This window comes from Bufo bufo, chromosome 1 (assembly GCF_905171765.1).
Source record: "Bufo bufo chromosome 1, aBufBuf1.1, whole genome shotgun sequence".
NCBI classification, from domain to species: domain Eukaryota; kingdom Metazoa; phylum Chordata; class Amphibia; order Anura; family Bufonidae; genus Bufo; species Bufo bufo.
The window spans coordinates 56913826-56930957 of NC_053389.1; the positions used below are offsets into that span (position 1 = coordinate 56913826).

Below are 17132 nucleotides of genomic sequence, written 5' to 3' on the forward strand. Positions count from 1 at the left end.
CTTTTTTTTTTTTTTTTTCTATCCAGTCACTGATCCCTGCAGTAGTGTGCCTTAAAGGCTATGGATACCTAGGGAGGCTATTTTTGTTTATGATGACATTTTAGGCTAAAAAAAAAATTCAGTTAGCCTTTATTAAAAATATTGAGCTGTTCTGTCACAAAGGTTTAACTGTGTGACTGGTACACTCTAATAAACCTTATCTCTAAACTACAGAGAGGTCAAGCACTTTAAGCCACATTCTTATCATTAAGATAACTGAGCTTTAATAAGTGTTTATAATGTCAGAGATAAGGAGTCCGTCGGCTCCCTGCCTGACGGAAAAGAGAGAAAATCCACATGCTGCTACTAGAGCATGTCAGCTCTGTACAGAAAAAAGGACTCCATATTTTTTATAAAGACCAATGCAATAATAAAAAAAATCCTTCAAAAGGTGTACATAGTTTTTAAAGGGGGTTATCTGGGATTTTCATATTGATGAAAATATATTTAGGATAGGACATCAATATGTGGGTGTGACTACCGCTGAGTACCTGTTTGAGAAAACTGTGACCTCCTCAACAGGCCCAGCGCTGCACATTGGATAGCAGCTTATCTCCATTCATTTGAATAGGACTGAGCTGCTCCTAGACCATGTGACTGATGTACGGTGACATCAATGGCCTAGAAAGGAGAAGCTGATCTTCTGCGCTCCCACCTGTTTAACCTCAGTCAATCTGATATTTAAGTCCTATCCCAGTGATAGGCAAACTGCAGCTCTCCAGCTGTTGCAAAACTACAACTCCCACCATGCCCTGCTGTAGGCAGTCTTTGCATGCTGGAAGTTGTAGTTCTGCAACAGCTGGAGAGCTGCAGTTTGCCTATCATAAGGATAGGTCATCAATATGAAAATTGCCAGATAACCCCTTTGAAGCTGTCATTTCCCATGTGGCCAGAGCCTTGAAGATGCTGTAACGGACACAGCAAGGCCTGGTGACCCTGCAAGTATCACGGTAGTTTTATTTTTTTTATATACCATTTTGGAGAATAAGATAAGTGACAACTACTGCCGGTAGCTGATAAGTGTGGTTCTTCCTCCATTATAGGTTTCTGTAGGGTATAACAAGACATTTTAAAAAAGCAAATTCAATAAAAACATAAACCTTTTAATATTTTACAATGAACAAATATCCTGCTTTAGTTCCTTCAAAACAACTTGGCCAACGTACTAGCACCCGCTCCGGGTACACCAAAAATGTTAAGTGCATAGCTGCAAAAAAGGAGGATGGACCCCACTTTTAACTGTGTGATCGCTTCTCCGACAAAAGTCACCAGTCGGTCATATCCTAGGGACGGCTGTAAAGAAACAGCAAGATCACTGGGAACCATTCAAGTACAGTCCGTGCTGGATGTCACACATCGTAGAAGAGCCGAACCAACTGGTACCGGATTAAGAAGGCGCAGCCGCTTCCTAGAACCTGCCAAAGCCACAAAAGCATGCTGTAAAGGCGGATTTTTATATATTACAATCATTCTTTGTACAAGTCCTTCTCAAAAAATTAGCATATTGTGATAAAGTTCATTATTTTCTGTAATGTACTGATAAACATTAGACTTTCATATATTTTAGATTCATTACACACAACTGAAGTAGTTCAAGCCTTTTCTTGTTTTAATATTGATGATTTTGGCATACAGCTCATGAAAACCCAAAATTCCTATCTCAAAAAATTAGCATATCATGAAAAGGTTCTCTAAACGAGCTATTAACCTAATCATCTGAATCAACTAATTAACTCTAAACACCTGCAAAAGATTCCTGAGGCTTTTAAAAACTCCCAGCCTGGTTCATTACTCAAAACTGCAATCATGGGTAAGACTGCCGACCTGACTGCTGTCCAGAAGGCCATCATTGACACCCTTAAGCAAGAGGGTAAGACACAGAAAGAAATTTCTGAACGAATAGGCTGTTCCCAGAGTGCTGTATCAAGGCACCTCAGTGGGAAGGAAAAAGTGTGGCAGAAAACGCTGCACAACGAGAAGAGGGGACAGGACCCTGAGGAAGATTGGGGAGAAGGACCGATTCCAGACCTTGGGGGACCTGCGGAAGCAGTGGACTGAGTCTGGAGTAGAAACATCCAGAGCCACCGTGTACAGGCGTGTGCAGGAAATGGGCTACAGGTGCCGCATTCCCCAGGTCAAGCCACTTTTGAACCAGAAACAGCGGCAGAAGTACCTGACCTGGGCTACAGAGAAGCAGCACTGGACTGTTGCTCAGTGGTCCAAAGTACTTTTTTCGGATGAAAGCAAATTTTGCATGTCATTCGGAAATCAAGGTGCCAGTCTGGAGGAAGACTGGGGAGAGGGAAATGCCAAAATGCCTGAAGTCCAGTGTCAAGTACCCACAGTCAGTGATGGTCTGGGGTGCCATGTCAGCTGCTGGTGTTGGTCCACTGTGTTTTATCAAGGGCAGGGTCAATGCAGCTAGCTATCAGGAGATTTTGGAGCACTTCATGCTTCCATCTGCTGAAAAGCTTTATGGAGATGAAGATTTCATTTTTCAGCACGACCTGGCACCTGCTCACAGTGCCAAAACCACTGGTAAATGGTTTACGGACCATGGTATTACTGTGCTCAATTGGCCTGCCAACTCTCCTGACCTGAACCCCATAGAGAATCTGTGGGATATTGGGAAGAGAAAGTTGAGACGCAAGACCCAACACTCTGGATGAGCTTAAGGCCGCTATCGAAGCATCCTGGGCCTCCATAACACCTCAGCAGTGCCACAGGCTGATTGCCTCCATGCCACGCCGCATTGAAGCAGTCATTTCTGCAAAAGGATTCCCGACCAAGTATTGAGTGCATAACTGAACTTAATTATTTGAAGGTTGACTTTTTTTTGTATTGAAAACACTTTTCTTTTATTGGTCGGATGAAATATGCAAATTTTTTTAGATAGGAATTTGGGGTTTTCATGAGCTGTATGCCAAAATCATCAATATTAAAACAAGAAAAGGCTTGAACTACTTCAGTTGTGTGTAATGAATCTAAAATATATGAAAGTCTAATGTTTATCAGTACATTACAGAAAATAATGAACTTTATCACAATATGCAAATTTTTTGAGAAGGACCTGTATATTTATGTTTTTTTTTTTTTCATACACTGATGAGCTTGCAAAAAGTACAGTGGGCTCATACACATGGCTGTTGCCTAGCCGTGCACATATTGCAGCCCACAAACAGCAGGTCCGCAATATACAGGCACTGGCCATTTGTGCAATGCATCACGGATGCTGACCCATTCACTTGAATCAGGAAGGTGCGGAACGGATCATGGAGCCATTCAAATTGAATTGGTCTGCATCAGTCTGCGGTCCCCAATGCACGGAATGCCATAAGCCCTTATCCTTTGGATAGGTGATGAGTTCTGCATCTGGGAAAACTCCTTTAAAGGGTTTCTATCACCTCGTTTTGACATAATTAGCTATCAGACACTAGCGATCCGCTAGTGTCTTCTCTACCAAACAATGCTATTATAATACCTTTGTGTGCAGCCGTTTGCCTAAAAAAACTAACTTTTATTGATATGCTAATGAGCCTCTAGGTGCTATGGGGGTGTCTTTTCTTGTATGCCGCCCCGCTCGTCCGTTAAGCCCGCCCATCTCCTCTTGAATGCCATCCTCCATCTGAGCCAGCGGACGAATTCTCGTACCTGCGCCGTGCGCGTCTGTATTCGGCGTAGGCGCAGTGAATGTCTGACCGCTGCCTGCACAGACATCTTGGTCATCGGCGCAGGCGCAGTGGAGATATCTGTGCAGGGAGTGGTCAGACATTGCCTGCGCCGAATACAGACGCGCACAGCGCAGGCGCGAGAATTCGTCCGCTGGCTCAGAGGGAGGATCGCATTTCAGAGGAGATGGGCGGGCTGGAGGGACGCACTGGGCGGCATTTTGTGTGAGTAGACAGCCTCTAGGTGCTGAAAAGACGCCCCCATAGCACCTAGAGGCTCATTAGCATATCAATAAAAGTTCGTTTTTTAGGCAAACGGCTGCACACGGGTATTATAATAGCATTGTTTGGTAGAGCAGACACTAGCGGATCGCTAGTGTCTGATAGCTAATTATGTCAAAACGAGGTAATAGAAACCCTTTAAGTACTTTATACAGTCCTTTAGTTTTGGAAAATCAGTGGCGATCAGAGATCACAAACTTCTTACGCGGTCTTCATACACGTACTTGGCAGATCATTTCCACTTTAACAATATTTTATTTTACTCATTGCCCTTCAGGTTGCACTCTCATCTGATGTGTCTTGGAGATATCTCATAAGATTGCAAGGGAGAGAGCTCCATCACAATGAAGAGGGGCCCTGAACTCTTCCAAGTGTGCTTGGGGATCCTCAGATTCCTGAGCTAGTGCTGACAGAACTGGCACAGGATTCAAAATGACTGCAACGCCTGTGTTGAATGGCATCAAATGCTCACTTCTAGAATACCCAAAATGAAACCTGCACAAGCTCCGGGGAGTTGGAATCATTTACCCCAAGTGAAGAATAAATGCATTACGGGAGGGTGACAATGACAGAAGAATAAGGCTACTTTCACACTAGTGTTTCTATTTTCCGGTATTGAGATCAGTCATAGGATCTCAATACCGGAGAAAAACGCTTCCGTTTTGTCCCCATTCATTGTCAATGGGGACAAAACATAAATAAACAGAACGGAATGCTCCAAAATGTATTCTGTTCCGTTTAATTCCTTTCTCATACCGGAGAGCAAACCGCAGCAAGCTGTGGTTTTCTTTCTGTTATGACAGGCATGCTCAACCTGCGGCCCTCCAGCTGTTGCAAAACTACAACTCCCGGCATGCCCGAACAGCCTACAGCAGGGCATTGTGGGAGTTGTAGTTTTACAACAGCTGGAGGGCTGCAGGTTGAGCATGCCTGCGTTATGGGATGCGGACAAGTCAACTGACACAAATGGAAAAACGGATCCGTCCCCCATTGACTTTCAATGGTGTTCATGACTGATCCGTCTTTGCAATGTTACAGATAATACAACCGGATCCATTCATAACAGATGCAGACGGTTGTATTATCAGTAACGGAAGCGTTTTTGCTGACCCCTGCCATTTCCAACAAAAACATTAGTGTGAAAGTAGCCTAAGGTGGTTTGCCGCTGTAAATACGTGCCCAAACGTCATGCTCGTATTCGACTCTTACAGGAATAGTGGAAATGTGTAATATTCACAGTACCTGGATCATAAGTAAGAGCAGCGTGAGGTTTTTCTCTTTCGTTGGCCCAATAATCTTCAGCACAAAGTTTATCAGGGTGAGATTACTGATCTCCATGAATTCTGTGTCACCCACCTGGTGTCTGACATCAACCACGTGAAGAGCTTCAGCAACCTGAAGGCAGTCATTGTAATTCAGATTATTTGCTGCTCTCTTAATAATTACATAAATACAATGTGACATGAAATTATTTCCGTTACCTTTATAAAAAGAGCTCCAATTTCTGACAGATCTTTTGCCTTGAATTTAGAGTAGCTCATATTCAGCATTCCTGTGCTGGGGTCAAACCTGAAGAAATATGCAGACACTTGTGGTTAGATCGCATGCACACAACGGCAATAAAATGGCTTCTTTTTTTTTTGATCATAATGGTAGTCGATGGTCATATTCACACGGTCATACCCTATTTTTGGCCGTTTTCACGGACTAAAGGCCCCCATACAATTGAAGAGAGACGTTTTTTTAATGGCTGTGTTTCAGAAAGCACCAGTTGAAAAAACGGCCTGTTTTTAATGGATTTTTTTAATGATCATGTGAATGTATTCTTAAAGGGCTTCTATGTATTTGCACAGTAATATACTTATCTCCTAGCTCAGTCCCACAAAAAAGATAGAACAAGTCCTGTTAATAGGCATTATTACAATGGCTCCACACAAAATAAATAAGTGCATATATATACATATATACAAACACACACACACACACACACGTTATCCGTATTTTTTGCCACAGGTGGTCTAGGGCAGTGAGGAGTTAATGCCATCTCTATCTCTGGTGTTCTTCAACAGTAAAGGAGTTCATGTAAGTTTATGGTGCTCTTGGGCAGTGATGAGGTTAAAGGGGTTGTGCAGTGGTTTAAAGAGGACCTTTCACTAGTGTACAAACTAAAAACTAACTATATCTGTGGGCAGCGCGGCACCCAGGGGTCCCCCTGCACTTACTAGTATGTCTGGGCGCCGAACGGAGCGGTGCCCAGACATACTAGTAAGTGCAGGGGGACCCCTGGGTGCCGCTCTGCCCACAGATATAGTTAGTTTTTTAGTTTGTACACTAGTGAAAGGTCCTCTTTAAGATTGATGACCTATGCTTAGGACAGGTCATAAATATAAGATCGGCCAGGGTACAACTCCCGGCAAACCCGTGTGAGCGTCGCTTCCTCTTGATATTTACCTGCATGCCATCTTGCATGCATGCAATCCTTGGTAATGGAAGGCTTAAAGGGGTTTTCCCAATCACAGACAATGGGGGCATATCCATTGTCTGATAGGTGCACCTACACAGAGAATGACCGCCTTTCATTCATTTCTATGGGGCCGTCGAAAATAGCCGAACGCTGGCTCGGCTATTTCCGTCAGCCCCATAAAAATGAATGGGAGCGGTGGCTGCGCAAGTGCGGTGCGCTCCCATTCACTACTATGGGGAGAGCGCTGGGGTTCTCCAGCCACCAGTCTCCCAGCTCCATGCTCAGTGTAGGTGCGGATCCCAGAGTTGGGACCCGTACCTATCAGACAATAGGGGCATATCCTAGCGATATGCCCCCATTGTCTGTGATGGGAATACCCCTTTAAAAGGGGTTTTTCCGAGTCTTAAATTCTGATAACCTAACCTTAGGACAGGTCATCAATATCAAATTGGTGGGTGTCCAACACCCAGCACCCCCAAGGATCAGCTGTTTGCAGGGGCTGCAGCCTCTTTGTAAACCAGTTACAGTCTTGTACATTGTAGGCTCAGCCTGGTATTGCAGCTCTATACCAGGAAAGAAATGTGTGAAATGATGGTGGAGAAAGGATGCGTTACCTTGGTAGGCGATGACGAGGACACGGGATTATATTCAGTAACTGTGGCAATGAATATAAGAAGTTCAGCACTTGGGGAATGAAGAATAGCAGCATGGTTTTACTAAAGTGTCCAATGATGCCGACCACAGCAAACGTCATACCGGCAAAGTAACAAAACGTATCGCCAACAAAGACTCTGGAAGGATACCTGATAAAGAGGAAACCAGACAGAAGTAATACATCAGTCCGAAACGGAAGAAACATGATCAGGAGGCAAATGCACAGAATAATCAGCATTCAACAGATCAGAGATAAATCAGACTGGAGTCTATAACAGGAAGGGCACAAGGCGACCCCTGATTCTGTCCGTTTTTGCTGTATTTTTGGTTTCGGCTAATTTAAAGGGGCTGGGACTCCCACCGATCACTACAACAGAATTACAATGGATTGGCTGTCGGGCGTGCACCATGCTTCTTACTAAATGTCTTTTCTCAACCACTGCTCCACTGAAACTGTTCCAGTGATTGGCCCAGATTCCAGTTGTGTTCTCTCAATAGGTAATAAAAATCCACTGTGGCATAGCCCCTTGAAAATACAATCAAAGGGACGGAGGTCCTCTGCGCTTCCAAAGAAGGTCTCTCACTCTGGAGGACCTGCCCTGTCCTCCTGTTTTGAATGTGGAGTGTGCAATGCTTCATTTTACCTGTGGTGGCGCTCCAGGGAAATGGAACACTTAATGGCAAGTTTCCAAACAGATTACTGTTAATCTTTTGGGGGTCCTAGCTGGGGAAAACTTTGGGCAATCCCTTCTTGCTAGATCACAAAGCACAGAACCCCTTTAACCAGCCCTCGAAAAATCCCTTTAAAAGGGGGTTTCTGGTTTTGGGAAGTGAGGACCCGGTGAAAGCTTCTCTGATGACAGCAGCAGGACTCCCTAAAAACAGCTCGGGGACCACACAACCTCCAACTAACCAGGGATTTATTATAGCTGACCTAATCTTTGGACCATGGAAACCTGAGACCAGACTGAAATTATATTTTTAGATTATTTTGAATTATATATTTTTTTTTTTTGCAGAATTATAGGAGGTGTTGCCACAAATAAATATTTTGGGAATATTTCCAATATTTTATCCATCTTTCTATCCATTATATGGGGCAAAATGAACATTAACTGGAAAATACACATTCAGTCGTTCTTTCAGTTTGTAGTTAGCATATGAAATGGGGTATTCCTATCTCATAAAATGATGGTGTACCACTAGGATATGTTACCACTTTATCATAAGTGGGGGTTTAACGTCTGGGACCCCCAGTCAGGGGCGGATTGGGAACTAAAAGTGGCCCCATGTTGTAGGTAGGTCCAAATTGACAGAAGATGGGACAAAACAAGTTGGCAGGGCCTGCAATACCGTAGTGCAGCACAGAATACCGCCCCAGCAGAACCAAATACCACAGGGCAGCACAAAATACGACACAGTATTCAACTGTATCACCCTCATGAGTACAGTAATACAGTTGAGTTCAGGAGGGCGCCTGTGGCCATTGAGCATCAGATCATTATGTACCTGGCCTGCGGCCATCAAGAGGGCTTGGCTGGCCCCCTTGGGATCGGCCCACTGGGAAATTTCCCTGTAGGGTCTATGGCCAATCCCCCCTGCCCCCAGTGATGCTGAGAATGAAGGGGACACAGGGCTCAGGGCAGTGCTACATCCACCTGTTTTTCACCTGCACATTTGCCCCCGGCCAACTGGTTGTGGCCATTATGTCCTACAAGTGCACCTCCAATTATATTTCACAATTAAAGGGGTTTTCTGGGATTATTTCACTGATGAATTATCTTCTGAATAGGTCACCAGTCGCTGATCCGTTAGGTCCGACACCCGGAGCCCCCGCCAATCAGCTGTTTGAGACGGCACCGGTGCTCGCAGCTTTCCCTAGGCCATGGGACGTCATGTTCATCGGTCACATGGCCTAGGCGCAGCTCAGCCCCATTAAGCTGCAATACCAAGCATGGCGAAGCATGTACATGGAAAGCAGGGAGAAGGCTGTGGCACTACTGCGAGAGCTGGTGCCATCTTAAACAGCTGATCAGCAGCTGTCCTGGGTGTCAGACCCCAAAGATCAGATAATGATAACCTAGCCTTTGGGTAGGTCATCAGTTAAAAAATCCTGGAAAACTTCTTTAATGTTGTGCAGCGCTGATTCAGGTAAACTGCTTAGTGCTTATGAAAATCAGAAAACCACTCCTTACCAGTTATGGTACAGCAAGCCCAATGTGGTGAAAAAGAAAGGAATAATAAGGTAGAGCGAAAAGAGATGGTCATCACGGCAGTCACCTAGAAGGCAAAAAGCCAGAAATATATGAACACCGCACCAAAAGGGATTAGACTATAAATGTCCGATTGGTGGCGGTCCGACCGCTAGAGTCCCCGTCAATCACAAGAACGAGGGCCCTATGTTCCCACATTTCAATGGAGCAGTGGTGACTCATGCTCATTCAACTCTAAGGGCTCTTTCGCACGAGCAGATCCCGTGCGGGTAATCCGCTGCGTGAGAGAGAGCCAAGCCCCGTTCCGGACAGCAGAGACACGGAGCAGTAACATGATTGATGATGCTCCGTGCCTCTGTGATCTTTTTGCTACAACTTTATCTCACTGTGATTTTGTAGTAAAAAGATCTCAGAGAGGCAAAGAGCATTATCAGTCATGTTAATGCTCCGTGTCTCTGCTGTCCGGAACAGGGCTTGGCTGTCATTCACGCATTACCCGCACGGCATCCGCTCATGTGAAAGAGCCCTAAGGCATAGTAGGGAGATAGTGACGTAAAAGTGCCTGGCTATCTCTGGCACTCCCATAGAGGTGAATGAAGTGGTGGCATGAACGCGTGGCCGCTGCTCCATTAAACCAGGGGAACACAGGGCCCCTGTCCCCTTGATTGCCAGGGTCAAAGCAGTCAGACGCCCACCGATCAAACACTTATCGCCCATACTGCATCTATTTACTGATTCCTGTAGTTTAGGGAGTTTTCAAAAGGTGTCAGAGTCTCTTTAAATATCCAATCATGAAGAGAACACAACAATATTGCCTGAGGAAAATGAGCTCCAATGGGAAAAATGTGCCCTGGATGAATTCGCAAATGCAGTTTTTGGTGCATTTTAACCAATTCCCGCACCGTGCCACAAATATACAGTATGGCAGCTATTACTTTAGCGCAGGAATTGAGCCACCCCAAACGCTACATCTAAAGGGTTTACAGAGGGATGGAGCACCTTCTCTCCCCCTTTTGGTCCCCTGTGGTCCCAATGGTTGCTATGGGAGTCCTTTCCTTAAAGGCATTTATTTATTTTTTATTGCATTGTACTTTGAGCTAAAAATCATTTTTTTCAATTGGTCTTCATTAACAATATGAAATCCTTTTTTGTGTACAGAGCTGACATGCTCTACTAGCTGCTGTGGATTTGTTGTCTTGTCCGTCATCTAATAAGCAGACCGACTCCTTATCTCTGCTCTCTGCCATTATAAACACTCATTACAGCTCAATCCCTATCTTACTGATAAGAATGTGGCTTAAATAAAGTGTTTATGACCTCTCAGTAATTTAGAGATAAGGCTTATTATGATCTAAGTGAAAGTACCAGTCACACAGTTAGAAAAACAGTTAACCCTTTGTGACAGAATGGCTTAATATTTTTAATAAAGGCCAATTGAAAATGATTTTTAGCCAAAGATAAGTTAAATGTAAGAGCTGCCTCAAAAAAAAAAAAAAAAAGTTAAGTCTTAAATACTACGATGCAAAGGAAAAAAAAAACAACTCATTTTATGATGAAAAAGTAGTAAAACATGAAAAAAATATGTACATTTGGTATTGTCAAGTAGTATAAACTTTTACACATAAAGGTGTTTTCCTGGAATACGATAGTGATGACCCATACTTAGGTCATCAATATCAGATTAGTGGGGACCAACTCCCGACACCCCCACCGATCAGGCCCATCACAGCGCCTTACATTGTATAGTGGCTGTGCTTGGTATTGCAGTCTCATCTTAAATGAGACTGAGCTGCTGCTAGGCCACATGACCGAACAGGACATCACTGGCCGAACAGCTTGATCAGCGGAGGAGCCGGGAGTCAGATACTCACGATCAGATATTGATTATCTATCCTGAGGATAGGTCATCAATATTTTTCTCCCGGCAAACCCCATTTTTAATGTATTTACAGAAAATTAACTAGGAGGGAAAAATGTAATAAACCACACAAAACCCGCAAAGTAGCTCAAGAGACATCCAGGTACTCACCATTCAGTTCTGCAATATTAAAGATTATTATGGAACCAGCAATGACCAACGACTGACCGGCCTCTAAACCATTGATTCCTGCCAGGATGTTGATGGCATTAGTACAAAATACTGCCAGCATCCCCATGTACACATAATACAGGAGACCTAAAGAAGAGGGAGAAAACCGATCATACCACATAGCTAAAAAAGGCTACTTTCACACTTGCAGTAATAGGGTCCAGCAGATTGTTCGGATACAGCCTGTCGGATCCGTGCTACCGCTAATCCACCGTGCCGCCGGAAGTCCGGTCCGGCCCCATTCACTATAATGGGGGCAGGCCGGAGGTCTGGCCGCAGCACGGCAAACATGCCGGGAGACGGCCGGTATAAAACTACAGCATGCTGCGGTTTTTGTCCAGCCATAAGGATACAAGTAAGGGTGTACGGACACTGATTGGTGTATGCAACAGGAAAGCCCCCCCGACACATACAGATGGAGCGGTTCTACACTACAGTGTGACATCACATTATGGCGCGATATCACGGCACACAAGCCATTGAACCATAGGTACCTGTGAAGAGATCCTTACTCACCCAGTCCCCGCCCTCCAATCTGGCTCCATTGCCCCCAGGTTGTCTTCACTAGACTTCCGTGCAACTTCAGGACAGACGGGTTTGCGCGCGCCGCTGCAGCCAATGACTGGCCTCAACTGTGATGCGTCCCCAACTGACAGGTCACTGCTGAGACACGTGTAGCTTGAAGACCTGTCACTGCTGAGGCCAGTTATTGGCTGCAACACCACCTGTGACCCAGTCTGTCCAAACGTTGACAGGCGGGAACTGCAAGTCCAGTAAAGACTGCCCCCAGGAGGCGACACTGAGTTGCGGGGAGCGGGCGAGTATAGATAGATCTTAGGTACCGCTGGGTGGGTGGAGGGGATTTAAAATAAATTCTGGACAACGCCTTTAAAGAGGTTGTCCGGGCTTTTTCATATTGATGACCTATCCTCAGGATAGGTCATCAATATCAGATCGGCAGGGGTCCTACACACGGCATCAGCTGTATGAGGAGACGGCGTATGCATGTGTCGTCTCCCTTCCTGGCCGCTGCTGCTGACTATAGTCTTTGCCATAGACCGCAGCGGCGAACAGGAAGAGAAAAGGGAGAGAGAGCACGTGCGCACGCCGTCTCCTCACACAGCTGATCGGCGGGGGCGCAGTGTGTCGAACCCCCGCCGATCTGATATTGAGGACCTATCCTCTGGATAGGTCATCAGTAGTAAAAGCCCAGGTGAAGTAGTCACATACTAATTAGTGGGGGGTAGGGTATGCCGTGGCTTTAGGATCAGTCCCTGACCGATCCTGGAAATAAAGAGGCCACAGAGATAATTGTTGTACTAAAGTGTTAGGCGCCTTGGACACGACTGTGTCTGTATTTCAGTCCGCATATCACGGATCTGCAAAATACAGGCCCCTTCTATGTGCGTCCGTGTTTCTCTCACTCATCTTCCTTCTCTCTTCCTGTCCGGTGCTGCTGTCCCATAGACATACAGCAGCATAGCAAGAGAGAAGGGAGACGGCACGTGCACACTGCGCCCACCATCTCCTCAAACAGCTGATCGGTACGGGTGCCGGGTGTCGGACCCCCGCCGATCTGATATTGATGACTTGTCCTGAGGATCGGTCATCAATATTAAAAGCCCAGACAACCTCTTTAAGTAGGACTTGTCAAAGATTGCCACCTTAGGTTGTGTCGTGGTCTGCTAAACTATGATAAGACTGAACTTATAAAGTACAGATCCAGCCTATTATAAAGTCGGGCAACCTACCTCCTAAGGAATCCATACCGTTCTATGTAACTGACCCCCTTTCATTTACATCCATATACTCCAGTCCTACGCATGGGACTGACTCCTTGAATCCACTTACTCAAGTCCACATGAAGCCCGAGAATTGGCCTGAAGGGTTTGGGCACCACGATGGTAGTGTTACCAAAAGTAGTGAAGTAGACCATTAGTAATGGCAGCGATGCTGCTGTGGGCAAGAGCAGTTTATGTCGCCAGCGTAGACTCAGGACATCATCGGCGAAGCCGAGAAAAATCATACAACAAATGGCAAGTAGAGATCCGATCAGAGCAACTAACTGCAAAAGAAAAGGAACAAAGCAAAAACCAAAAAAAACTTAGTACACAAGTCCAAAAAAAAGAAAGGCCACACATAAAACAACGAGATGTGAGCAGAATTCATAAAGCTACATTCACACGACATTTTTTATTTTTATTTTTTACGGCCCTCACATGTTTTAAGGACAATGGTAGTCTATGGGGCTAGTCACACAGCCTGTGAATAACGGACGTCGAAAAAAATAGGACGTCCAATTTTTCTGTCAGCCCCCATAAAGTTAAAGGGGACCGTTTATCAGAAAGGCCTCCTTATTTTATAAAAAAAAAAAAAAAAAAAAAAAAAAGCTGTCAAAAACAGACCGTTTTGTCATGTGAATATAGCCTAAGGCCTCTTTCACACGGGTGTCCCGGATTTGCTCCGGATGCGTCGCCAGTGCATTGCGGGAAAACCACGCGAGTAGGTACGCAATTGCAGTCAGTTTTGACTGCGATTGCGTTCCGATGTTAAGTTTTTATCGCGGGGTGCAATGCGTTTTTAACGCGCGTGATAAAAAACTGACTGTGGTACCTAGACCAGAACCCGGACTTCTTCACAGAAGTTCGGGCTTGGGATCGGTGTTCTGTAGATTTAACATGGTTATAAAGGAAAATAATAGCATTCTGAATACAGAATGTATAGTACAATGTGCCTTGGGGGGGGGAAACTAACTCACCTCATCCTCTTCTTCGAGCAGCCGGCATGTCTTCTTTCATGACCTATCTTCATTCAGCAGGACCTGCGCTGACGTCACCACGTGGTGAGCGCGATTACGTCATCAAAGGTCCTTTTGCAGGTCCTGAAAAAAGATGATGCCGGCTGCGCGAACAAGTGGATGAGGAGAGTTAATTTTTTAACCCCTAAAGCCACATTTTAGTAAGCATTCTGTATTCAGCATGCTATTATTTTCCTTTATAACCATGTTATAAGAGAAAATAATACAGTGAATAGACTTTATTGGGGTCCGGGGTTGCTCATCCCTATCATCTCCTAGCAACCATGCGCGAAAAATCGCACCGCATCCGCACTTTATTGCGGATGCTTGCGATTTTCACGCATCCCTCATTCATTTCTATGGGGCCTGCCCTGCGTGAAAAACGCAGAATATAGAACATGCTGCGATTTTCACGCAACGCACAAGTCATACGTGAAAATCACCGCTCATGTGCACAGCCCCATTGAAGTGAATGGGTCCGGATTCAGTGCGGGTGCAATGCGTTCACCTCACGCATTGCACCCGCGCGGAATTCTCGCCCGTGTGAAAGGGGCCTAAGGGTTGTAGTTGTAAGCTCACAGACCATATTAGATCTAGATTGCCTAAAACCACGGATTTTGGTGGTACCGGCCAACCATCTAATGTGTATGGTGGCCTCACAGCTCTCCCCCCAGCAGCAGATGTCATGGGAAAGAAGGCTGGCCTGCTGGATTTCACCATGCCCGATCCTTTCGTTCTCAGGGGAGATCAGCCGCCACCGGAGCGTGCATGTGTACGGGGGAGGGGTCGGGGGGGAGAGATGTCGGACGAATGAGCATTTGGCCGCAAGCTGAGGTGGAGCGGATTCAGGATTAACACATCGAGGAGAGGACGTCACCTCATGATGTGGGAACTCTTTACACTTCTCTTCAATGAAGCAGCTGAGAAACGGCACAGGGATGAAGAAGAAGAGGATGAGCAGGAACACGGCGCCGCTGATCACTCCTAGAGACTCTGGGCTGTGGAGAGAAGGACAAGGGATGAACACCACGAATACACTGATCCCACATAGATCATATCAGAGCCACCAGAAAATTACCTGTTGTTTAAAGGGAATGTGTCTTCAGAAAATTATCTATTGTTGAAATGACTTATGTTAAAATCCTGTTTTTATTTTTATTTTATATTTTTCCCATGTCACTTTCTCTATTTACTAAAAATGTATATAATCATCATCATGCAATTTTTACCCTGACCACTAGGCCTAATAGGTCAATGTTTTCCTTTTCTGTACAGGCAACTTTTCAGTAGTCATCTCATTATTATCACAGGCAGGATTAGAATGACAAGTAACACCTTTATAAAGATAACACTGGATCTACCATTCACAATAAGTGATAATAACAGCTTATCATCTACCAGAGGTGGGACCCGCACCTACCAGACGATGGGAGCATCTGCTAGAGATATGCCCCCATTGTTTGAAGGAATACCCCTTTAAGACGGGTTAACTAACTAGAAAGCTCCCTCCTACGATATCGCTGCCATAGTAAAGAGCGGACCGCTGACTGAGGCGATGTGTGACCAGTCCTCTCTAGCAGCCATCCCCTCCGGCTCCTGGGGGTGCCATCTCCAGCTGGACTTCCCCTTTAACTGGTTTTGCTGACATCCATACATCTGGTCGACTACACAAAATAATGCCGATATCCACAGCCCAGCCCAACTACAGCTCCCAGCATGCCCCGACAACCTCTCATCTGTGGCTCCCCGGCCTCAGGGCATGCTGGGAGTTGTATGCAGTTTTGCAAATGATAGAGCAGCGCAGGTTGGAGCGCACAGCTTTACAGCATGCTGGGAGTCGTAGTGCTGCAGAGCCCCAGGTTGGCGACCACCGTTCTATAGCATGCTGAGAGCTAACTAGAGGATGACTGCTGTACATCATGCTGGGAGTTATAGTCTTGCAACACAGGTGGCAGACCACTGATTACAGCATGCTGGGAGTTGTAGTCCTGCATCACCTGGAGAGGCACAAGTTGGAAACCACAGCTCTACAGCATGCTGGGGGTCATAGTCCGACAACAGGTGCAGAGAGCTAAGTTGGAGACTACTGCTCTATGGCATGCTGGGAGTTGTAGTGCCTGCTGTAAATAACCGTCATGTCCTGAAGCCTTACATCTCCTTCTTCTCCTTCTTGTTCAGGTCTCTCCCGCACAGTCTGGCCGCGATGAAGTGGTCCTGGAAAGCCGGGATGAGAGCAGCTGTAGCCAGGCCGCCCAGCAGCGACAACCCGACATTCACCAGCAGCGGCACCGCCGGCATCTTCCCCCTGCAGCAGCCGACACTTCCGGCTTCACCAACTCAGCGCAGTCACCACTGAAGTGCGGCCGCGTCTCCCGGGCCGTCATTGGCTGGAGACACGAGGGGGCGTGGTCTCCATTAAAGCTATGCGACTGTACACAGAGCCGCGAGAAAGCCAGCAAAAGAACAGAGCTCCCCCTGGTGGCAGGAGGATGTACAGTCTCATCGTTCTGAAGGAGGGAAAGAATTAGAAATGAGAAATTATTTTATTGTTTCAAGCCGACAATTTAGGGTGGGACGGGGGTGTCCTCTCCCTATCACAGTCTAGGAGGCAGTTAGGGTGGCCACTTGCAGAACCCCAAAAAGGAGGACACCGTACCGGGGACAGTGGCGCACAATAGTTCAATACTACTGTAGTATTACTACACTATGCAAGATACTACATGATACAGATACTATTATGAACAGAATGTAAACACCAGGAATCAGTAAGAAATGTTGCACTACTTTCCATATTTCACTCCTTTCCTCGCTGCCTCCAAGAGTTTGCCATAACTTATACCAGCTGTACATATATAATTATATACAGGAGATACCCAGGTTATACCAGCATGGTCCATATCATTATATACAAGAAGATGTTATACGG

The 17132-nt window shown here is 45.7% G+C and overlaps 1 protein-coding gene across 1 annotated transcript; it reads right to left on the minus strand.

Annotated features, from left to right (window-relative positions):
- Positions 1–1121: 1121 nt before the first annotated feature.
- Positions 1122–16567, minus strand: DPAGT1 (dolichyl-phosphate N-acetylglucosaminephosphotransferase 1). Its single transcript, XM_040424864.1, has 9 exons — positions 16359–16567; positions 15084–15204; positions 13261–13474; positions 11350–11496; positions 9303–9387; positions 7068–7256; positions 5471–5558; positions 5232–5384; positions 1122–1454 (listed from the first exon to the last, which is right to left on the minus strand). Exons 1-9 carry the CDS (start codon positions 16502–16504, stop codon positions 1389–1391), a joined length of 1209 nt encoding a protein of 402 aa, XP_040280798.1. The 5' UTR covers positions 16505–16567; the 3' UTR covers positions 1122–1388.
- Between the last annotated feature and the right edge of the window lie 565 nt (positions 16568–17132).